The sequence below is a fragment of the Hyla sarda genome, chromosome 1 (assembly GCF_029499605.1).
Source record: "Hyla sarda isolate aHylSar1 chromosome 1, aHylSar1.hap1, whole genome shotgun sequence".
In the NCBI taxonomy this organism is placed as follows: Eukaryota; Metazoa; Chordata; class Amphibia; order Anura; family Hylidae; genus Hyla; species Hyla sarda.
Genome location: NC_079189.1, coordinates 149,939,827 through 149,961,497, shown reverse-complemented (window position 1 = coordinate 149,961,497; position 21,671 = coordinate 149,939,827). Strand labels below are relative to the sequence as shown.

The 21,671-nt window shown below is 43.1% G+C and overlaps 1 protein-coding gene across 2 annotated transcripts in view; it reads right to left on the bottom strand.

Moving 5' to 3' along the window:
* Nucleotides 1-21,671, bottom strand: part of ZNF827 (zinc finger protein 827) — a 183,746-nt gene that overhangs the window by 5,999 nt on the left and 156,076 nt on the right. Inside the window, exons 9-13 of one of the 2 annotated variants that reach the window (XM_056562852.1) lie at nt 11,135-11,272; nt 10,478-10,649; nt 6,309-6,475; nt 2,009-2,200; nt 904-1,090 (exon numbers count right to left, since the gene is read on the bottom strand). In XM_056562852.1, the coding sequence (XP_056418827.1) occupies nt 909-1,090; nt 2,009-2,200; nt 6,309-6,475; nt 10,478-10,649; nt 11,135-11,272 (851 nt within the window). In that variant the 3' untranslated portion in view covers nt 904-908. The remainder of the gene's footprint in view (nt 1-903; nt 1,091-2,008; nt 2,201-6,308; nt 6,476-10,477; nt 10,650-11,134; nt 11,273-21,671) is intronic. The other variant, XM_056562851.1, reaches the window with a different exon arrangement.

Sequence of the window (21,671 nt, the reverse complement as noted above, 5' to 3'; positions counted from 1 at the left end):
TATATCAGTGAGTAGATTACTATGCTGCGCTCTGTGTCCTGGATGAAACAAGGATTTTAGGACAACAGGTGCATAAAATATGTATATGGCAGCATGAACATGGTGACAGATTATTTTTAATATATAAAAATATATATATATATTTTTTATTTACAAGCTATAAAATAAATTTGCATGTTTGCACTCAAATGTAATTTATAAACAAATTTTTCTTTATTTTCTGCACACATAATGGTGCTAGCATTGTTACCTAGTGGGAAACTTGCTTACTTAGAATACACTAATCATTGATGCTCCAGCAATGTTGATGCACTCATTAATAGGAACCTGAATGTCAGGCTGAAAACAGAAACAAGCCCATGAGTATTAACAGTGGCTTGTAAGGTACTTGGGCTTAAGGAAGGCATATTTAGAATTTATGGAACCTGTTAAATTGTACTGGTGCTGGGGCAGTGGGGGATTTAACAGGAGAGTATTGTATTTAACTTCTGTGCAACCTCTTTAATTTAGCCACGCATACAGTAGCCTGTCCTTAATCACTGTAATAAAGGCTGAACAGCAGGCTTTCATACTATTATGGCACAGTTTATTATGTTTCTTGCAATAAAAACTACGCCAACTATGCAAGATGACGAGAAACTAAAGCTACATGAGACTTGTTTTGGACAAGTGTAAAGGACATAAAGTGTGGTGCCAATAAGGTAAATAGCTATACTGTTGTAGGACTTTGCCTTATATTACAAATGCATACTTAAATGCTATAATAATTTATTAATATGGAAATGTGTGTTGAGATCTGCATGTACAATTCTACTAGAAGATCTTACAAACATACACAAAATTAATCATTAAATACATCAGGATGTTACATATGCTTAACACAGGAAAAGTTTTTGTACTTGCTTTCCTTACTTGAGCCCACCGGTAGGGACTGTATGGCATTTCTTGTGTTCTACCAGCTGTTCCGGCGTCTTCATGAATTTATGGCACACGTCACACTCATACATTCGAGTGATCAGGTGAATCTGCAGGTGTCGTTCAAACATTGGTTTTGTTTTGCAGACAAAATTGCAGAAAACACATTCAAAACCTGTATAAGAGATCATATAAGAGGAAAATATGTTTTTCAGAAATATCTAAATAGCAATACATAAAAAAGATAAAAGCAAAGTCGCTTAGCCTGGCACTGGCAAACACATGCAGTAAGGGGGGTCTCAGCTCATTAGCAATGCAAGATCACCATCTTACCATTCAATGTAAATACAAGCAGCAGATCTGATACAATAATGTTGCCATTTATTCTTATTATAAATGTTATATTGCTCACATTTTTGTTCGTATACATCTTTATTTGCTCCCCAAATCGTTTTTGTTCATGTTAAACATGCATTTTGCTGCTCCCCAACCTATCCTACAATACATAAGGTCACTCCAACGCTTCTAATACAATCTGTGAGCACTAGGTGGACTGGGAATTGCATTGTCATCACATATAAAGATATAACAAGTACAAAGACAAACAGGCAACCTGCACTCACCGTCCAGGCAAAGATAGAGTGGGGTGCTCAGAGGCGACTGCCGGTGGTTTCACGCACACAGGTGCGCTTCTTCCGGCCTCTTAGAGGCCGGAAGAAGCGCAACTGTGTGCGTGAAACCGCCGGCAGTCGCCTCTGAGCGCCCCACTCTATCTTTGCCTGATGTACCGGACGGAACAGCCCGAGATGGGAGCAGTTTGATCAGAATTTGGACGGTGAGTGCAGGACGCCTGTTTCTTTGTACTTGTTATTACACTGACTGGGTTTCCTATCGTCCTAGCACCGCCGCCAGCTGACTTATTCTGGTGCGCGTTCGGGTGTGATACTATCCATCTCGTGGAGCTGGAGCTATTGAGGTATCGGTGCCACTATATATGCTTTCTTTTTGTGGACATATAAAGATATGCTTACAATGGCATAACACAGATAATAATTGTATAATTATTCCAGCAGTCTATGTAAGCAACAATTACCTTTGTCAGATTTCTCTTCACTGCTAACAAAAGGCTGGGAGCCGTGTCCTACAGAAATAACCAACAAGCTGTTTGAAGTCTGATTTCTTAGTGGGGTGTCTATGTCTTCTTTACTATTGGCTGAATCACTAAGTGCTGACAATGAAGAAGAAGAAGGGCTTATTGATTCACTGGGGGTCTTTCTTTCATCTCCTAAAAATAAAAAAAATTATAAAAAATAAGTAAACTACCATCATAAATAACAAAATAATTTTAGATCATTTTCTTAGTCACAGGGCTCCATGTCAGACATGGGCTGGATAGACATGTTGAGTTCCATATTGGCCAAGATTCAACAGTCATGTGCTACAAGGCTTTATAAGGATCTGTCAGTACTCCTCACATGTATGTAATAGACAGGATCTACTAAAACAGACCTCTAAATGGAACATGGAAATAAGAAAACCTTAAAGGATTATTCCCATCTCACATCACAATTTAGTAGATAATGCAAATGTCATCAATTTGGCACATACATTTGTGTATTAGCAACATTGCCTACTTTTCTTTTTGTGCTCATCTTCTATTGCCTTTGTTTTCTGCACATTGCCTAGGATACTGACCACCAGCAGATGGTCGGAGTGCCATCATCACTCCCTCTGCATAGCATCAAAGGGCCTTGAGGCTGGGTTCTCGGAGTGCGATTCTCTGCATGTTCACCTTCTGTGTGTGACAAGCTCATCACAGACAGTACACAGTGCAAAGGATACAGAGCGCTCATAGCACAGCCCTGTTTAGAGCTCCAACACTGGTCCTTATCTGTAAACTGCCAATCTAATTTGAATGTCACGCCCCTCGCCCAAACCAGGATGCGAGAGCGGGATGGTGCAATGCAGGGAGCTGAAACACGGAGGTGTGCAAACCCCTTTAATGAAAAACTTGGAGGACAATGTAGTGTCTCTCCAGAAATGTTCAATTAGGTTTAACTCAGGACTCTGGCTAGCCCACTTAAAGGGGTACTCTGGTGCAAAACATTTTATCCCCCAACAAAAGTATAGGGGATAAGATGTTAGATTCCGGGGGTTCCGCTGCTGGCGACCCCCGCAATCTCTGGGCCGGCTGCAACGGCATCTGGAACACGGATAGCGGATTAGATGTTTTGCGCGGGAGTACCCCTTTAACCCCTTCGGGACGGAGCCCATTATGGACGAGAGCATTTTTTTCAAATTTGACCTCTATCAAAACATTTTCTTTTAAATCAACTGGTGTCAGAAAGTTAAACAGATTTGCAAATTTCTTCTATAAAAAAATCCCAGTCCTTCCAGTACTTATCAGCTAGTACAGAGGAAATTCTTTTCTTTTTGAATTTCCTTTCTGCCTGACCACAAGTGCTCTCTACTGACACCTCTGTCCACGTCAGGAACTGTTCAGTGCAAGAGAGGTTTGCTATTGGGATATGCTCCTACTCTGGACAGTTCCTGACATGGACAGAGGTGTCAGCAGAGAGCACTGTGGTTAGGCTGAAAGGAAATTAAAAAAGAAATTAACTTTCTCTGTAATGTACAGCAGCTTATAAGTAATGGAATGATTGGGATTTTTTAATAGAACTAATTTACAAATCTGTTTAACTTTCTGGCACCAGTTGATTTAAAAGAAAATGTTTTCCAATGGAGTACCCCTTTAATAACTCTGGGATGCTTTTACTTATAAATTTGACTCTGAGATAGTTTTTTCATGACATATTCTACTTTAAGTTAGTGGTAAATTTTCGTCAATACTTGCATAATTTCTTGGTGAAAAATTCCAAAATTTCAGAAAAAAATTGTAAATTTTGCATTTTTCTAACTTTGAAGCTCTCTGCTTGTAAGGAAAAGGGACATTCCTGATAAATGATATATTGATTCACACATACAATATGTCTACTTTATTTTTGCATCCTAAAGTTGATATGTTTTTACTTTTTGAAGACATTAGAGGGCTTCAAAGTATGGCAGCAAATTTTCAAATTTTTCACGAAAATTTCAAAATCAGAATTTTCCAGGGACCAATTAAGTTTTGAAGAGAATATGAGGGTCTTTATGTTGGAAATCCCCTATAATGGACACCATTATGAAAACTTTGCCCCTCAAAGTATTCAAAATGACATTCAAAAAGTTTGTTAACCCTTTATGTGTTTCACAGGAATAGCCGGAAAATGGAGGAGAAAAATCAAAATTTCCATTTTTTACACTTACATGTTAAGGTAGCCCCATTTTTTTCATTTCTACAAGGGGTAAAAGGCCTCATTTTCTTTCAAGTAAGGAAATACCTCATATGTGGATGTAAAGTGCTCTGTGGGTTCACTAGAGGGCTCAGAAGGGAAGGAGCAACAATGGCATTTTGGAGAGAAAATTTTGCTGAAATGTTTTTTTGGGGGGGCATGTCACATTTAGGAAGCTCCTATGAGTCCAGAACAGTAAAAACCCCCACATGGCTCACTATTTTGGAAACTACACCCCTCAAGGAACGTAACAAGGGGTAAATTGAGTCTTTATACCCCACAGGTGATTGATGAACTTTCGTTAAAGTGGGACGTAGAAAATTTTTTTTTTCTCATTTTCACAAGGGATAATAGGAGATAAAGCCCACAAAAATGTGTGACCCCATTTCTTCTGAGTATGGAAATACCTCACATGTGGATATAAAGTGCTCTGCGGACGAATGACAATGCTCAGAAGGGAAGGAGCGTCATTGGGCTTTTGGAGAGAGAATTTGGTTAGAATTAATTTAATAAATTAAATTTTTACGGACTACTGTTCAAAAAATCTGTCAGACACCTTGGGGTGTAAATGCTCACTGTACCCCTTATTACATTCTGTGAGGGGTGTAGTTTCCAAAATGGGGTCAGATGTGTTTTTTTTTTTTGCGTTCATGTCAGAACTGCTGTAACTATCAGCCACCTCTGTGCAAATCACCAATTTAGGCCTCAAATGTACATGGCGCTCTCGCACTCCTGAACCTTGTGTGTCCGCAAAGCATTTTACGTCCACATGTGTTACAAATTTTGTGGTTCTTTTTCTCCTTTTACCTCTTGCGAAAATGAAAAGTATGGGGCAACAACAGTATGTTACTGTAAATTTTTTTATTTTTTTTACACTAACAGGCTGGTGTAGCCCCTAACTTTTCCTTTTCATAAGGGGTAAAAGGAGAAAAATCCCCCTAAAATATGGACGCAATTTCTCCCGAGTGCGGAAATACCCCATATGTGGTCTTTAACTGTTTCCTTGAAATACGACAGGGCTCTGAAATGAGAGCGCGCCATGCACATTTGAGGACTAAATTACGAACTTTCAAAAGTGGCGGACCCGGATACAAGGATGGAGCTTGTCTCCACCAAATCCCTACGGCAGTGTTTCCCAAACAGGGTGCCTCCAGCTGTTGCAAAACTCCCAGCCTGCCAGGACAGTCAATGGCTGTCCGGCAATACTGGGAGTTGTTGGTTGTTGTTTTGCCACAGCTGGAGGCTGTTTAGGAAATACTGCCGTATGAGACGTTTTTCATTTTTATTGGGAGGGGGGTACAGTGAAAGGGGGTGTATATGTAGTGTTTTACTTTTTATTTTGTGGCAGTGTTTTAGGGTACATTCACACGGCACACGGGCGGGGGTTCACAGTGAGTTCTCTGCTGGGATGTCTCTGCTGCCACCATCGCTGCTCCTGCGGCCATGCTCCCCCCCTCGCCGCACTTGCTCTCCCCCCCCCCCCCCCGTTCTGCCCGGACTTCAATCGGTGGGCAGAGTGGGGGAAATGAACTTTAACCCCCCGCCCCGACTGCCATTGGTCGGTTAGTCCTGACCGACGAATGGGAGGGGATAGGAGGTGACCCGATTGACCCGGAATCGCCGGTCTGAATTGACGGGGGGGGGGGGGGGGTCTTCACATTGTCAGCTGTGAGACCATATATAGATAGGGTTGTGTCTTTCCATATTATGTCCAATCTACTGAATTTACCACAGGTGACTCCAATCAAGGTGTAGAAACATCTCAGAGATGATCGAGAGAATTGGGAGACCCCAGAACTAAACTTCAAGTGTCACAGCAAAGAGTCTGAATACTTATGCTCATGCAAAAAGTTTTAGTTTTTCCTTTTTAATAAATTTGGAGAAATTTCTAAAATTCGGTTTTCATATTCTTGAATTTTTATTCTATTTTAGCAACATAAATTGTAAAATAAGGGAACATTTGTTTCCGAAAAAATAATATGGAAATTTAAAGTGTTGTAAAGTTTTTGTTATTCTGCTAATTTTGCTTACAGGAACCATGCATATGCCTCCTTTCCTTACCTGAGTGTTTGGTGCTGATGTGGGTCCTCATATCAGCTTCCTCCATGGTGACAAAGTCACAAGAACTGCAGCAAATTGAATACATCCATTGTTCCTTGTCTACATGAAGGGACATGTGGCTCACAAACTGGACATTCAGCTCGGTTTCAAAGCCACAAACATGACAGCTATAGGGGATGTAGAAAAAAATGTCACTCACATCTGACATCTACAGAACTAGAGTGATTTTCACAAAACAGTTTTAAAATTCTGACAGTAGACTATATAATACAAAAATAATGACAACATTTAAAGGGGTACTCTGATCACGGGGTCCGGAGCATTGTGACGTCACGGCCCCACCCCCATGTGATGTCACGCTCCGCCCCCTCAATGCAAGCCTATGGGAGGGGGCGTGACAGCCGTCACGCCCCCTCCCATAGGCTTGCATTGAGGGAGCGGAGCGTGACTTCACACGGGGGCGGGGGCGTGAAGTTACAATGCCCCGGCCCCTGTGATCGCCAGTAATCAGATCCGGAGCGAACATGCTCCGGGGACTGATTATAACGGGGTGGTGCATGCAAGATCAGGGGGGTCCCCAGCAGCGGCACCCCCGCGATCAGGCATCTTATCCCCTATCCTTTGGATAAGATGTCTTAGCACCGGAGAACCCCTTTAACTACATATTACATCACATATAGATCTTACAATCTATGTATAAACTGCATTATCTACCCAGTGGTGTCAGCTCGCATATGGACACCACTGTTTCAGATACACTCCTTTATGTAGCCGCACAGAAAGAAGTCTTGCAGGGTGTTGCTTTGATTTTTAGCCACTGGCCCTTTACTACTGATGTAACTTTAACTACAGGCCTTTACTTTTGCACCATCCTTTCTGAATCATATTGTATTGTTGCTGGATAACCCCTGTAGAACTGGCGAAACAAGAAGAACTTTGAAGAGGGGGCCCCCTTCTAGATATGTATTTAGCCGGATGTGCATCATGACGTTACACTGCAAAGTATAATGATGATGTTAATTGGGAACTACATGTTCCAGATGCTGCACATCACCTAGCAGATTCCTCTGGGCAACAGAGAAGCAATGTAGCACTGCCAAATACAGTTGTAAAGGCTGGTTTGTTGCTAAGTAGAGAGCACACGGCACCTCAGAAACCAACTCAAACAATCTGGACAGCTTCCCAGGTTACTGTGCTCTATTTCACAAGCTTCCAGGAACTCCGTGTCCCAGTCAGTGCTAGATTATGAACACAATGCTGCCACCGGCTGTTATTTAGTGAACAGGACATGCACTGTGGAAGATCCTAGTTCATTATGCTAAAGAGTAAATGGACAGGTTCTCTGCTTATTTTTAACCATGGACACAGGGCAAAGGTTATGAGACTTCTAGGAAGTCTTAACAATAAGTTATAAAATGCTAAACGCTAATGCACGGGATATGCACAAAACATCAAGACTTTCACAATACAATACGTTTTACTAAGTAAATCTAATGCATTTGCTTAAATAAATACAGTTTTGTTTGTTTATGTCTGACATTGGGGTTAGTCAAAATGTTTTATTTTATATCATTATATCGGATGTTTTCACTTTCTTGCTATCCTCTACTGTTCCAGAGATATAGGGATTTTACTATATGTGCTTTTCCCTGTGATGGATGAATACTAGGCTCGGGACTTTATAGTTACAGTCCCTGAACACCTCTTCCAGTCCCACTCCTTTAGCCTAGCATTCACACCCTGTTTTGCAACAAAGTTCCCCCTTATCTAACTATTTTGGTATAAGGCTGGGTTCACATCACGTTTTCTCCCATACGGGAGCGCATACGGCAGGGGGGAGCTAAAACCTTGCGCTCCCGTATGCCTTTCTGTGCACTCCCGTATGTAATTCATTTCAATGAGCCGACCGCAGTGAAACCTTTGGTCCAGTCGGCTCATTTTTGCGCCGTATGCACTTTTACAACCGGACCTAAAACCGTGGTTGACCACAGTTTTAGGTGTGGGGAAAAAGCGCATACGGCACAAAAATAAGCCGATCGAACCGAACGTTTCACTGCGGTCGGCTCACTGAAATGAATTACATACGGGAGCGAGTAAAAAGGCATACGGGAGCGCAAGGTTTTAGCTCTCCCCTGCCGTATGCGCTCCCGTATGGGAGAAAACGTGATGTGAACCAGCCCTAAGACAGATAGTCAAACAAATAGTAACAATTTCTGTAATCCAGGAAGAGGGGGGTAGCAAGAAAGTCAAAGCTATGGACTGACCATAGGTCCTCTTCTATGAAAGGATAGTTACTACTGTGATGTCATAAAACTACCAGAGGCAACAAACAGGGAGCTCAGCTTTTAGAGCAGGACAATTGGTTTTGGACATGTTCCTGTACATCTAAGTACTATATAGGCAGAAAGGGTGACTTAAAAGATAACCATGCCACCAGCTAGAAGAAATGACAGCTTAAAAGGATTGTTCTCTTGTGCAATTTTTTTTTTATAAAAAGGGTTTCTGAAAATAAGCTGATAAAATGGTGTTCTGTTGTTGGGACCCTTAAGAGATCAACTGCAACCTGTAAGGAGATGTGTTGTAGTGTTTGGTGCAGATTAGACACCCCTTTTTATGTTACCCAATGGATGTTTTTTGAATTGAAGATAAAAAGAAAAATATGGTCAGCACATCCATCACAACTACAGTATATACTTGATTTTTCGTGCTGAAAACGCCCCCCTCGGCTTATACTCGAGTGAACTCTCCGCCTGTCAATCCCTTCTCATTGGTCTTCAACCTGCGGACCTCCAGATGTTGCAAAACTACAACTCCCAGCATGCCCGGACAGCCGATAGTTTTGAAACACCTGGAGGTCCGCAGGTTGAAGACCACTGCGGCCTTCGACATCATCCAGACCCCCCATTTAGTTTTCTACTCACCTTCCCTCGGTGGGAAGGAAGGGTGAGCTGTTCCGGGCCATCTATGCTGCAGGGACCGTCTGGTGGGGAGGGTTAGTCGTTCCGGCGGGCCATCTTCACCGGGAGGCCCTCTTCTCCGCTCCGGGCCTGGCCCCGGCATAGTGACGTTGCCTTGACGACGACGCACAGGGACGTCCTCAAGGCAACGTCACTAGTCCGGGCCAGCCTTGAGCGGAGAAGAGGGCCTACCGGTGAAGATGGACAGCTCGGAACAACTAACCGGAACAGCTCACCCTTCCTTCCCACCGAGAGGAGGTGAGTAGAAAACTAAAGGGGGGTCTGGATGATGACAAAGGCCGCAGAGGTCTTCAACCTGCGGACCTCCAGGTGTTTCAAAACTACAACTCCCAGCATGCCCGGACAGCCGATGGCTGTCCGGGCATGCTGGGAGTTGTTGTTTTGCAACATCTGGCGGTCCGGAGGTTGAAGACCACTGATGAAGGGATTGACAGGCGGTGATGATGAGGGGGGGGGGGAATGATGACAGTGGTCTGGATGATGACAGGTGGTGATGATGACAGGCGGTGATGATGAAGGGGGGGATGATGACAGGGTGATGATGACGGGGGTGTTAATGACGGTGGTCTGGATGATGACAGGAGGGAGATGATGACATGGGGGGGATGATGTATTTCCCACACTAGGCTTATAGTTGAGTCAATAACTTTTCCTGGGTTTTTGGGGTGAAATTAGGGGCCTCGGCTTATATTTGGGTCGGCTTATACTCGAGTATATACAGTATTATAGATGTTTGCTTTGGTACTGAAGAGCAAGTTTCTATTTTTCTAGCTGATCTTTTAGGGTCTATTCACACGTACAGTATTCTGCACAGATTTGATGCGCAGGATTTTCTGCTGCAGATTTCAATGTAAACTGAATGACTGAACACAGCTTGAAATCCTGCGCATCAAATCTGCGCAGAATACTGTACGTGTGAATAGACCCTTACTCTGGCTAATCACAGTGGTTATGAATGGGGACAGCTATTTATTAATTCAGAATTACTTATTCTGGCTTGTAAACCATGTAACCTCTTACACAAATGCTACTGAGAATGAATTACCGGTAATCAATCTTTTGAGATAAATTGAAATAATTGACTTAATTATAAGTGACTTCAAAAGACAAAAATATTACAGATAGAAACCATATCACATCTACATATATGAAGAACTTTAAAAAGAGCTCAAGTACAGCTGTACATCTCACCTATAATAATATGGGTTCTTCTTTTTCTCACTGGCATCAGAAATGACTGCACTGACGATATCTTCAGTATCCGTGCTTACCAACTTTACCGCATGGACAGTTAGGTGCTGGTTTAGGTTAGCCCGACACTTTGCTGCATATGGGCACAAATGGCACTTGTACTTTCTCTCTTCTGAACAGGAGTATATAAAAGAAGTCATAATAAATAATGAATATTAACTATGGTATAATTCCAAGTATTTTCTTTCATTGTCTATGCTAAGAAAAATCTAAATATCTAATAATCCAAAAGGTTTGAAGAAATCCTACTTATTGTTGTATCTGGTAATACAAGACAAAGACATAGGCCACAATTACATGTGTGCAATATGGACAGAAATCTCAGCCCACCCATGTGTTTAATGACCCGAACTGACATAATCATAGATCATTATGATTCCTTCAGTTTAGGTCCCTAGACCAAGGGTCGGGAAACGACTAGTGTCCTTAGTAAGGCAGCAAACATGCATCTGTGTTAGAGACACAAATATGGCCTAAACAGGAGATGGTATGAATAGGATGCTCATTATTTATTACATTTGTTTTCACCAGGAAGATGGGAAGTTTAAGGACATACATTTAGCTTTTTAAGCACAGAATTAACAATGAAAGCTGTACCTGTGTGTAATAACAGATGTCGAGATAAAGTCTGCTGGCGACCAAATACTTTCCCACAAACATCGCATGGAAAGAGCTGTTCATTTAACTTCCAGGCTGTTAAACCACCGCCTGCGTCTAGTCCAAGTGTCTCTGAATCTGTGACAATGGAGAACAAACATGAAGAATAGATTCAAACTTGTTAAATGGGATGATGTATTTTGCTAGACCCAAGAAACAAAAATCAGGTTGTAATTCCACATCTGTATGATAAGAATTCTAAATTCAGCCTCCCCTCGTTTCCTACAGTTAGGGCTCCCCGCTCCCTCTTCCCTTCCCTCGTGATTCATCCTACATCCTCTAGTCTCTAGTTCTTTCGTCTCTGGACCTTCTCCCCCTCCCCTCCCCTATTCATGACCCCTACCCTTTCCCCTCGTTTATCCCCAGGCACCCTTTCCTTCTATCCCCTCACCTACCATCTGTACACCCTCTTTGCTTTGTTACTTTGTTACTTCTCTATAGGTCTATGATGTTCGGCTCATCTAGCATTGCCCTATATTGCTAATTGATATACTGCCTCATATTGAGCCCTGTTGAGATGTCTATCTCGACTAGCATTAACCTGTGTTGCTCATCCATGTACCGCCTCATATTGTACCTTGTTATAATGTCTGTTCTTATTTACTCATGTTTGCAATAAATCTTTTTGAAAAAAAAAAAAAAAGAATTCTAAATTCACAGGCCTAGCTCAAACTTTACTGAATGTATCAGTAGGAGGCAGGAGAAATACTACACATTGAAAACCAGAGCAAAGACACACCGGCTGGTATATCAGGAAATATTTCGTCTTTGTAAAATATTCTGCAGAATAAAGTCACTTTATGATCATAACATTTTCAAAACTTGGCTACATGAATGGATGCCAAGTGCTGTGTTTTTATTGGGGCCCTACTGTCAAAAGGACACATAATTCATAAGACGATCCATGAGATCTGGCAGGCACATGCACAGTTCTCATGTCTGAGACACATACCACCTGGACAATCATCAAAAGAAATGGTTTCTGGTTCAAAACAGATGTTCTTGGCTAGAGAATACACCCATCATTTTATATGTATAAACAGCTAACAGGGGGACATCAAAGACACAGCAAGAAATGTAGAACAGCTTCTGAAACACCATTGTTTGCTCACATTGACATCGCCATTAATACCAAAAAATACCCAACTACTGATGTTTCGCATATATCATGGATACATCATAGATTTAAGTTGTCATACTCATAGGGAATACTAACAAGCTATAAGTAGCCTAAGGTGTGCCACATCAGGCTTCTTTAATGTAGCTATGGCATAAGTAGAATTTATTTTTAATGCAACAAGGGGTAATGTAAAACAAATACCTCCTAATGTGGCCATATGAACTGGTTTAGGTTTGTTCATATCAAATACGGTATATAGACCAAAGTGTAAACTAGCATCACAGATGTAAGCATACTAGATTCAAAATAACATATTGTATTGATTGACTTTTTTATGGTTATTATACCAAATGATGGCCCATGATAGCCATTTCAGGTAAGACAATTTGTAAAGTTGAGACAAGCTCTTACTAGTACTGCCGCTGTAATAATGGCAAGGACAACTTGTGGATAGGCAAAGTACAGCTCAAAAGTAATGCTAAAGATTCTACTAAATGTCATCACCAAAAAGCAATCTAAGCTATAAAAACATTAATGCAAGGCAGAAGAAAAGGCATCACAGAATTAGGTGTACCCTCAACTAACTCTGGAAAACTTTACATATGCCTAAATGTTTGGGCTGATGATATACACTCAAGTTGGCAGACGCAGATTGAGATAGCAATGAAGGTTATATATCCTTACTTCACTCTTATTAGTGTAGCCAATGGGTGGGAGTTTATTCATGTTGTTATGCGTTTTTTTTTAAGGCTTCTTTCACACTATGAGCATTCATCCATTATTAAACATTGGTTTTCTGTGTGAAAATGGATGTATAATAACGGGTGAAATAACAGGTGCTAAAGGATGAATAAATATTCATCCGTTAAGACCCGTTATAACATCCCTCATGTATGGCCATAACACCTCTGCCTACAGACTCCCACAGCCGGGACTACTACTACTCCCATCATGGAACAGACTTGTTTCCATGATGGGAGTAGTAGTTCCCTGGCTACGGGAGTCTGCAGACAGCTGGGGAGGCTACATTAATGTTTGTACTACTTCCCCCATCATGGTACAGAGTCTGTTCCATGATAGGGGTTGTAGTACAGGGTTTGAGGGATTGATCGCACCGGGTTTCACTTCTGAGACCCGATGCGATCAGAAGGGCAGCAAAGATCGTGAGGTTCAATAGTCAGTTTCACCTCTATGCAGTGAGGGCAAATAAATGCAAGTGGCGGGTATGATGCCCGTGGCAAACAGTGGATTGCTAGTTGGTGATACAGTTACAGGGATGAGCAGAGGTGCTGGACTCTAGGCAGATATCCTGTGCAGGAAAAAGAAGTGGGACTATGTCCGGCTCACCCATTCTGATGGTCCTCTTCAGTGCTTCTAGCTGTGAGGACGGCTACACACGGTTCCACACAGTAAGCTCTCCTCTCTAGCGGTGTGTGCTGCCGCTACCTTTGTCCTCCTCATGCAGAAAGGCACGCTCAGAATCACAAGCGCCGCTGCTGTGTTAGAATGCCGTGCTGAGCAGCGGGTCTCATCGGCCTTCAGTGAACAGCTCAGGGATGATAGGGGTAGCAGTCTGTCAGTGGCTACACGTGTTTCAAGAGGTCTACCTCTTTTCTACCACTTTTTTGGGTAACACGTGTTTGTGACATACCTGGTGGTTTGCTTTTAAATTCTACCTGTATGTGTTTTTGAAAAATATGCTTTGTATAACTTATCCTTGAAGTTGATTATAGGTGTTATCCAAGATTAGAAAAACAGAGTCAATTTCTTTAAAAAAAAAAAACAGCACTACACCTGTCCTCAGGTTGTGTGTGGTATTACAGCTTAGCTCCATTAATTTCAATGAAACTGATCTGCAATAGAACACACAGCCTGAGGAAATTAGCCAGATAAGCTTTTTTTTTTTTTTTTACTGGTGCCAGAAAGTTAAACAGATTTGTATATTACTTCTATTTAAACATCTTAATCCTTCCAGTACTTATCAGCTGCTATATGCTCCACAGGAAGTTATTTTCTTTTTGAATTTCCTTTCTGTCTGACCACAGTGCTCTCTGCTGACACCTCGGTCCATGTCAGGAACTGTCTAGGGTAGGAACACATCCCCATAGCAAACATATCCTGCTCTGGACGGTTCCTAAAATTGACAGAGGTGTCAGCAGAGAGCACTGTGGTCAGACAGAAAGGAAATTCAAAAAGATAAGAACTTCCTTTGGAGCATATAGCAGCTGATGTACTGGAAGGATTAAAGATTTTTTTACATAGAAGTAATTTACAAATCTGTTTAACTTTCTGACAACAGTTGATTTAAAAAAAAAAAAAATGTTTTCCAGTGGAGTACTCCTTTAAGAGTCTACAGACCTGAAATGCGTTAGCCTGAGGAGTGTTTCTTCTGCATTTTTTATCAATTGAACATGTCTGTTTTGAGGCTGCTGTATAACTATTTTGGTGTTTAATGGACACTTTAAGGGTGTATTTACAGGTACAGTATTCAGCGCATATTTGATACGAAGGCTTTAAAGCTGCAGATTAAAGCTGTGTCCAGTCATTTAGTTAAATTGAACTGTACGTGTGACCCTATTCACAAATACATTCAATTGACCCTATGGGTGTATTTACGTGTACAGTATCCTGCACATATTTACCATATTTTTCACCCTATAGGACGCACCGGCATATAAGACGCACCCAATTTTAAAGGTGCAAAATCTAGAAAAAAAGATTCTGCACCCAACAGTGATCTTCAACCTGCGGACCTCCAGATGTTGCAAAACTACAACTCCCAGCATGCCCGGACAGCCGTTGGCTGTCCGGGCATGCTAGGAGTTGTAGTTTTGCAACATCTGGAGGTGCGCAGGTTGAAGACCACTGGTATAGGAGGTAGTACTCACGTGTCCCCGCCGCTCCTGACCCATCACCACTGCCCTGGATGTTGCTCCATCGCTGTTGCCGCGTTGCCGTGGTGTCCCCGACGCTCCGGACGTCTTCTTCCCCGTGATCCACGCTCTCCGTCGCCGTCATCACGTCCCCACGCACGCCGCTCCTATTGGATGACGGGACGGCGTGCGCAACGACGTGATGACGTCGAAGGAGAGCGCCGCCATGCAGTGGATCCCGGCACGGAGCAGACACCGAGGAGGCAGGTAAGGTCCCTCCCGATGTCCTGTAAGCTGTTCGGGATGCCACGATTTCACCGCCGTGGTCCCGAACAGCCCGACTGAGCAGCCGGGTTAGTGTCACTTTCCCTTCAGACGCGGTGGTCACCTTTGATCGCCGCGTCTGAAGGGTTAACACAGGGCATCACCGCGATCGGTGATGTCCTGTATTAGCTGCGGATCCCGGCCGTTGATGGCCGCAGGGACCGACCCGATAGCTGTGTATTCGCCGTATAAGACGCACCAACTTCCCCCCCCCCCCGTTTTGGGGAAGAAAATGTGAGTCTTATACGACTAAAAATATGGTAAATGAATTGATGCTGCACTTCTAACAGCTAAGCCACCTAGTAAACACTTTTAATGTTAAACTAAAGTCCCTCATTCTCTTCCACATTCTAAAGGTCCCTTTCTCTCACATTTTCCTGTCATTATACTGAAGGTCACCTTCACATAAGAGACAACGTTGGTATGGAGAAGACTCTAAATTAGTTCTAAAAATCCTACCTTCGTGTGCATGCTATTGTTGTGCTCACTAATGCCATCTTGTGGTCTGTATAAAACTCAAAATCAACATAATAATACTGCCATACAGAAAAAAAATGGCTTATTTCCTGTAATATTTAATGTTGAATTCCTAGACTATACACCCGAGTTACTAAAGAAAGTAGATTACTTCAACAAGTAGACTGAATAAATTACAGCAAATCGTTATTCTGTTCCTACTACTTATCCACTGTCTTAATTTTGCCAATTCACGTAGGTGTCACCTCCAAATTACTAGTTCATTAGGCACATTAAATGCATTCCATGATATTTTTAAATATATTTATGCAGATTTTCCTTAAAAGCAGGACATCATTTAGACATTTGCCTTGGTGAAGAAGATTAATTATGCTGCTGATAATTCCCATATTCTTTATTACTTTACACTGGTTCACATGTGCAGCCGTTTTACTGGTACTCATTGATCCACATCCACCTATACATTATAATAAAAGCCCATCAATACCAATACAATATGGAAGACATTTTTAGCTTTATATTTGAGATGTATTGGGCAATTCTCCTGGGCACCCATCCCCAACAGATACAGGTCCATTACTGCGTTTTGTTGCGATTTGCAGAAACATGCGTGCGTTGCAGAGTCGTGGACTGCTTCTAGAAACATGACAGGAATTTTACTTTCTCTTGTCTCTTAAAGGGGTACTCCACTGGCCAGCGTTCGGAACATTTAGTTCCAAATGTTGTGTGCGCGCTGCAGGGGTTGGCCATGCCCCCTCGTGACGTCATACCACACTCCCTCAATGCAAGATTATGGGAGGGGGCGTGATGGCCGCCACGCCCCCTCCCACAGACTTGCATTAAGGGGGCGTGGTATGACATCACGGGGGGCACGGCCGACCCTCGCAGTGCGCACACAACATTCGGAGCTAAATGTTCTGAACACTGGCCAGTAGAGTACCCCTTTAATCCCCAAATCTTAATCCTATACAGCATCTCTGGGATGCGGTAGAACATGCTATTCAGAGCATGTCAGTACACCATAAAATTTGCAGCAACTGCAAGAAGAACAAGTATACCCTTACATCTATACCTCTGTATAGTGTAGCACAGTACAGTGATCCCTCAACTTACAATGGCCTCAACATACAATAGTTTCAACATACAATGGTCTTTTCTGGACCATCCTAAGTTGAAATCAGACTCAACATACAGTGATACGGACAGTCCAGATCTGTGAAACGTGTCAATGGCTGGAAGAACTGACCAATCAGAATGGGCATTTTACTGGTAAAACCCCTGTATTACTGAAGCGTATGCACTGACTGATGTCTGATAGCGCCCCCTACAGTACAGGGAGGTATTACATGTTCTGTACACTTTACCTGTAACAGGGTTAGCTGCTCCTATGGACACCAGGTGAGGGCGGCTCCATTCCTTTTTTAGGACACTGTGTGTACTGTACAGGACCCCGAAGAAGCTCCTGTCCTCTACATAGACCAGTGTTTCCCAAGCAGGATGACCCCAGCTGTTGCAAAACTACAACTCCCAGCATGCCCGGACAGCCAAAGGCTGTCCGGGCATGCTGGGAGTTGTAGTTTTGCAACAGCTGGAAGCTCCCTGCTTGGGAAACACTGACATAGACAGTGATTTACAGCTCCCAGCAGATCTTTCCTACTTTTATATGTAAGGATTTGCTTTATCTATATTAGTTATCTACTTATTTTTCTTTAATTCTCACTTTTTCCTATTTTTGGATGACATTTTGGTGCCTTTAGAACCAATTACCAGGTTTCCATAGAGTTCTGGTCTCAACATACAATGGTTTCAACTAGAGATGAGCGAACTTACAGTAAATTCGATTCGTCACAAACTTCTCGGCTCGGCAGTTGATGACTATTCCTGCATAAATTAGTTCAGCTTTCCGGTCCTCCGGTGGGCTGGAAAAGGTGGATACAGTCCTAGGAAAGAGTCTCCTAGGACTGTATCCACCTTTTCCAGCCCACGGGAGCACCTGAAAGCTGAACTAATTTACGTAGGATAAGTCATCAACTGCCGAGCCGAGAAGTTTGTGATGAATCGAATTTACTGTAAGTTCGCTCATCTCTAGTTTCAACATACAATGGTCGTCCCAGAACCAATTAATATTGTAACTTGAGGGACCACTGTATACTGCACTATTTCATTCAGTAACAATCCAGTAGCCTATGGATCCGTATGCAACATGAGCCCTGTACAAATGAAAAATGGCTCCAAAAGCCTCTTATTTTCTAGTATAATATCCCTTTAAGTCCATTACCTAGGCTCTATCAAGTAATGGGGGTCTTTGGATCCATTTAATGAATACACTAGGACCTATACTGTGTAAAAAAAGACAATCTGTATAGGTAGCTTTCTTAAATGGGGGCAAATTATGGTCCTTTAATATATAAATAATGGGTAATAGGTAGAAAGCCAGTCAAAAGCATAAAAAGAACGTTCCATTCAGCAGGGGCAAATAAATTGCTGGCAATGTCAATGAACATAAGGGAGCGTTGGCAATTATGGACACATTAATGCTATATATACCTGAACCTTCTCCAACATTTGTAGCATTGCAGTGGAATAATGAACCTGTAATATGTAAGTACTGTAGTGCTATCAGATTCGGAGTAAGAAGCGGCTGCCATAGAAGTATCTTTGTGGGAATTTCACCTTTGCCACAGTTTGCTGCGGTAGGTTCACTAACAAGAGAGAGTCGCATCTGCACAATGATTAATCATGGACTGTTCCTCTGCAAGGAAATCTGTAAGAGCCCAAACTTTAATGACTCTCTGGACTTCGAATAGCTTCACAGCAGCTGCGCGCTGGGTACAAACTTAGTATGAGAAATACAGTGCAGGAGAGGGCAACATCAGACACTGACGGAGGTTACACTGTTTAAATCAGAGTTCACCACTCAGGCCACAAAGCTCTATTACAGTTGCATAATGAAAGGAAGAAATTTAAGATTAAGTAAACGTCAGAAATGACTTTCTATCTGGGCTTTGCTGAAATTTTTTTTTTTTTTTTGGGGGGGGGGGGCTGAATAGTTATACTAGAACAACTTCACTTAGTAACTAGTAATTAAAGGATCATACTACATATATACTGTACATGATCTCAATTTTAATACAAAGGCATTTATATCTGTGATTCTATTTTGAAGATTCAAATGTTAAACACTAAAGGGCTTTATTCCTTTAGGGCAACCATCTTCCAACAGGAGCAAACTAGTGCTAAAAAATGACTCCACTCAACCATGTACTTAGGACTAATTTTATAGTCAAAGAAAGAGCAGCCACACACACAATGTAGTCAAAGTGAGTGGAGCCACACACACAGTGCAATCACAATGAGTGGAGCCACACACACAGTGCAATCACAATGAGTGGAGCCACACACACAGTGCAATCACAATGAGTGGAGCCACACACACAGTGCAATCACAATGAGTGGAGCCACACACACAGTGCAATCACAATGAGTGGAGCCACACACACAGTGCAATCACAATGAGTGGAGCCATACACACAGTGCAATCACAATGAGTGGAGCCATACACACAGTGCAATCACAATGAGTGGAGCCATACACACAGTGCAATCACAATGAGTGGAGCCATACACACAGTGCAATCACAATGAGTGGAGCCATACACACAGTGCAATCACAATGAGTGGAGCCACACACACAATGCAGTCAAAGTGAGTGGAGCCATACACACAGTGCAATCACAATGAGTGGAGCCATACACACAGTGCAATCACAATGAGTAGAGCCATACACACAGTGCAATCACAATGAGTGGAGCCAAACACACAGTGCAACCACAATGAGTGGAGCCATACACACAGTGCAACCACAATGAGTGGAGCCACACACACAGTGCAATCACAATGAGTGGAGCCATACACACAATGCAGTCACAATGAGTGGAGCCATACACACAGTGCAATCATAATGAGTGGAGCCATACACAGTGCAATCACAATGAGTGGAGCCATACACACAGTGCAATCACAATGAGTGGAGCCATACACACAGTGCAATCAGAATGAGTGGAGCCATACACACAGTGCAATCACAATGAGTGGAGCCACACACACAATGCAGTCAAAGTGAGTGGAGCCATACACACAGTGCAATCACAATGAGTGGAGCCACACACACAGTGCAATCACAATGAGTGGAGCCATACAGCAGTGTGGTACAGTGAGTGCAGTCATACAGCAGTGTGGTACAGTGAGTGCAGTCATACAGCAGTGTGGTACAGTGAGTGCAGTCATACAGCAGTGTGGTACAGTGAGTGCAGTCATACAGCATTGTGGTACAGGGAGTGCAGCCAAACAGCAGTGTGGAACAGGGAGTGCAGCTATACAGCAGTGCAGCCACAGTGAGTGCAGTCATACAGCAGTGTGGTACAGTGAGTGCAGTCATACAGCAGTGTGGTACAGGGAGTGCAGCCATACAGCAGTGTGTTCACAGTGAGTGCAGCCATACAGCAGTGTGGTACAGTGAGTGCAGTCATACAGCAGTGTGGTACAGTGAGTGCAGTCATACAGCAGTGTGGTACAGGGAGTGCAGCTATACAGAAGTGCGGCCACAGTGAGTGCAGTCATACAGCAGTGTGGTACAGTGAGTGCAGTCATACAGCAGTGTGATACAGGGAGTGAAGCCATACAGCAGTGTGGTACAGTGAGTGCAGTCATACAGCAGTGTGGTACAGTGAGTGCAGTCATACAGCAGTGTGGTACAGTGAGTGCAGTCATACAGCAGTGTGGTACAGTGAGTGCAGTCATACAGCAGTGTGGTACAGTGAGTGCAGTCATACAGCATTGTGGTACAGTGAGTGCAGTCATACAGCAGTGCGGTACAGTGAGTGCAGTCATACAGCAGTGTGGTACAGGGAGTGCAGCCATACAGCAGTGCGGCCACAGTGAGTGCAGTCATACAGCAGTGTGATACAGGGAGTGAAGCCATACAGCAGTGTGGTACAGTGAGTGCAGTCATACAGCAGTGTGGTACAGTGAGTGCAGTCATACAGCAGTGTGGTACAGGGAGTGCAGCCATACAGCAGTGTGGTCACAGTGAGTGCAGCCATACAGCAGTGTGGTCACAGTGAGTGCAGCCATACAGCAGTGTGGTACAGTGAGTGCAGTCATACAGCAGTGTGGTACAGTGAGTGCAGTCATACAGCAGTGTGGTACAGTGAGTGCAGTCATACAGCATTGTGGTACAGTGAGTGCAGTCATACAGCAGTGCGGTACAGTGAGTGCAGTCATACAGCAGTGTGGTACAGTGAGTGCAGACATACAGCAGTGTGGTACAGTGAGTGCAGTCATACAGCATTGTGGTACAGTGAGTGCAGTCATACAGCAGTGTGGTACAGTGAGTGCAGTCATACAGCAGTGTGGTACAGGGAGTGCAGCCATACAGCAGTGTGGTACAGTGAGTGCAGTCATACAGCATTGTGGTACAGTGAGTGCAGTCATACAGCAGTGTGGTACAGTGAGTGCAGTCATACAGCAGTGTGGTACAGGGAGTGCAGCCATACAGCAGTGTGGTCACAGGGAGTGCAGCCATACAGCAGTGTGGTACAGTGAGTGCAGTCATACAGCAGTGTGGTACAGGGAGTGCAGCCATACAGCAGTGTGGTACAGTGAGTGCAGTCATACAGCAGTGT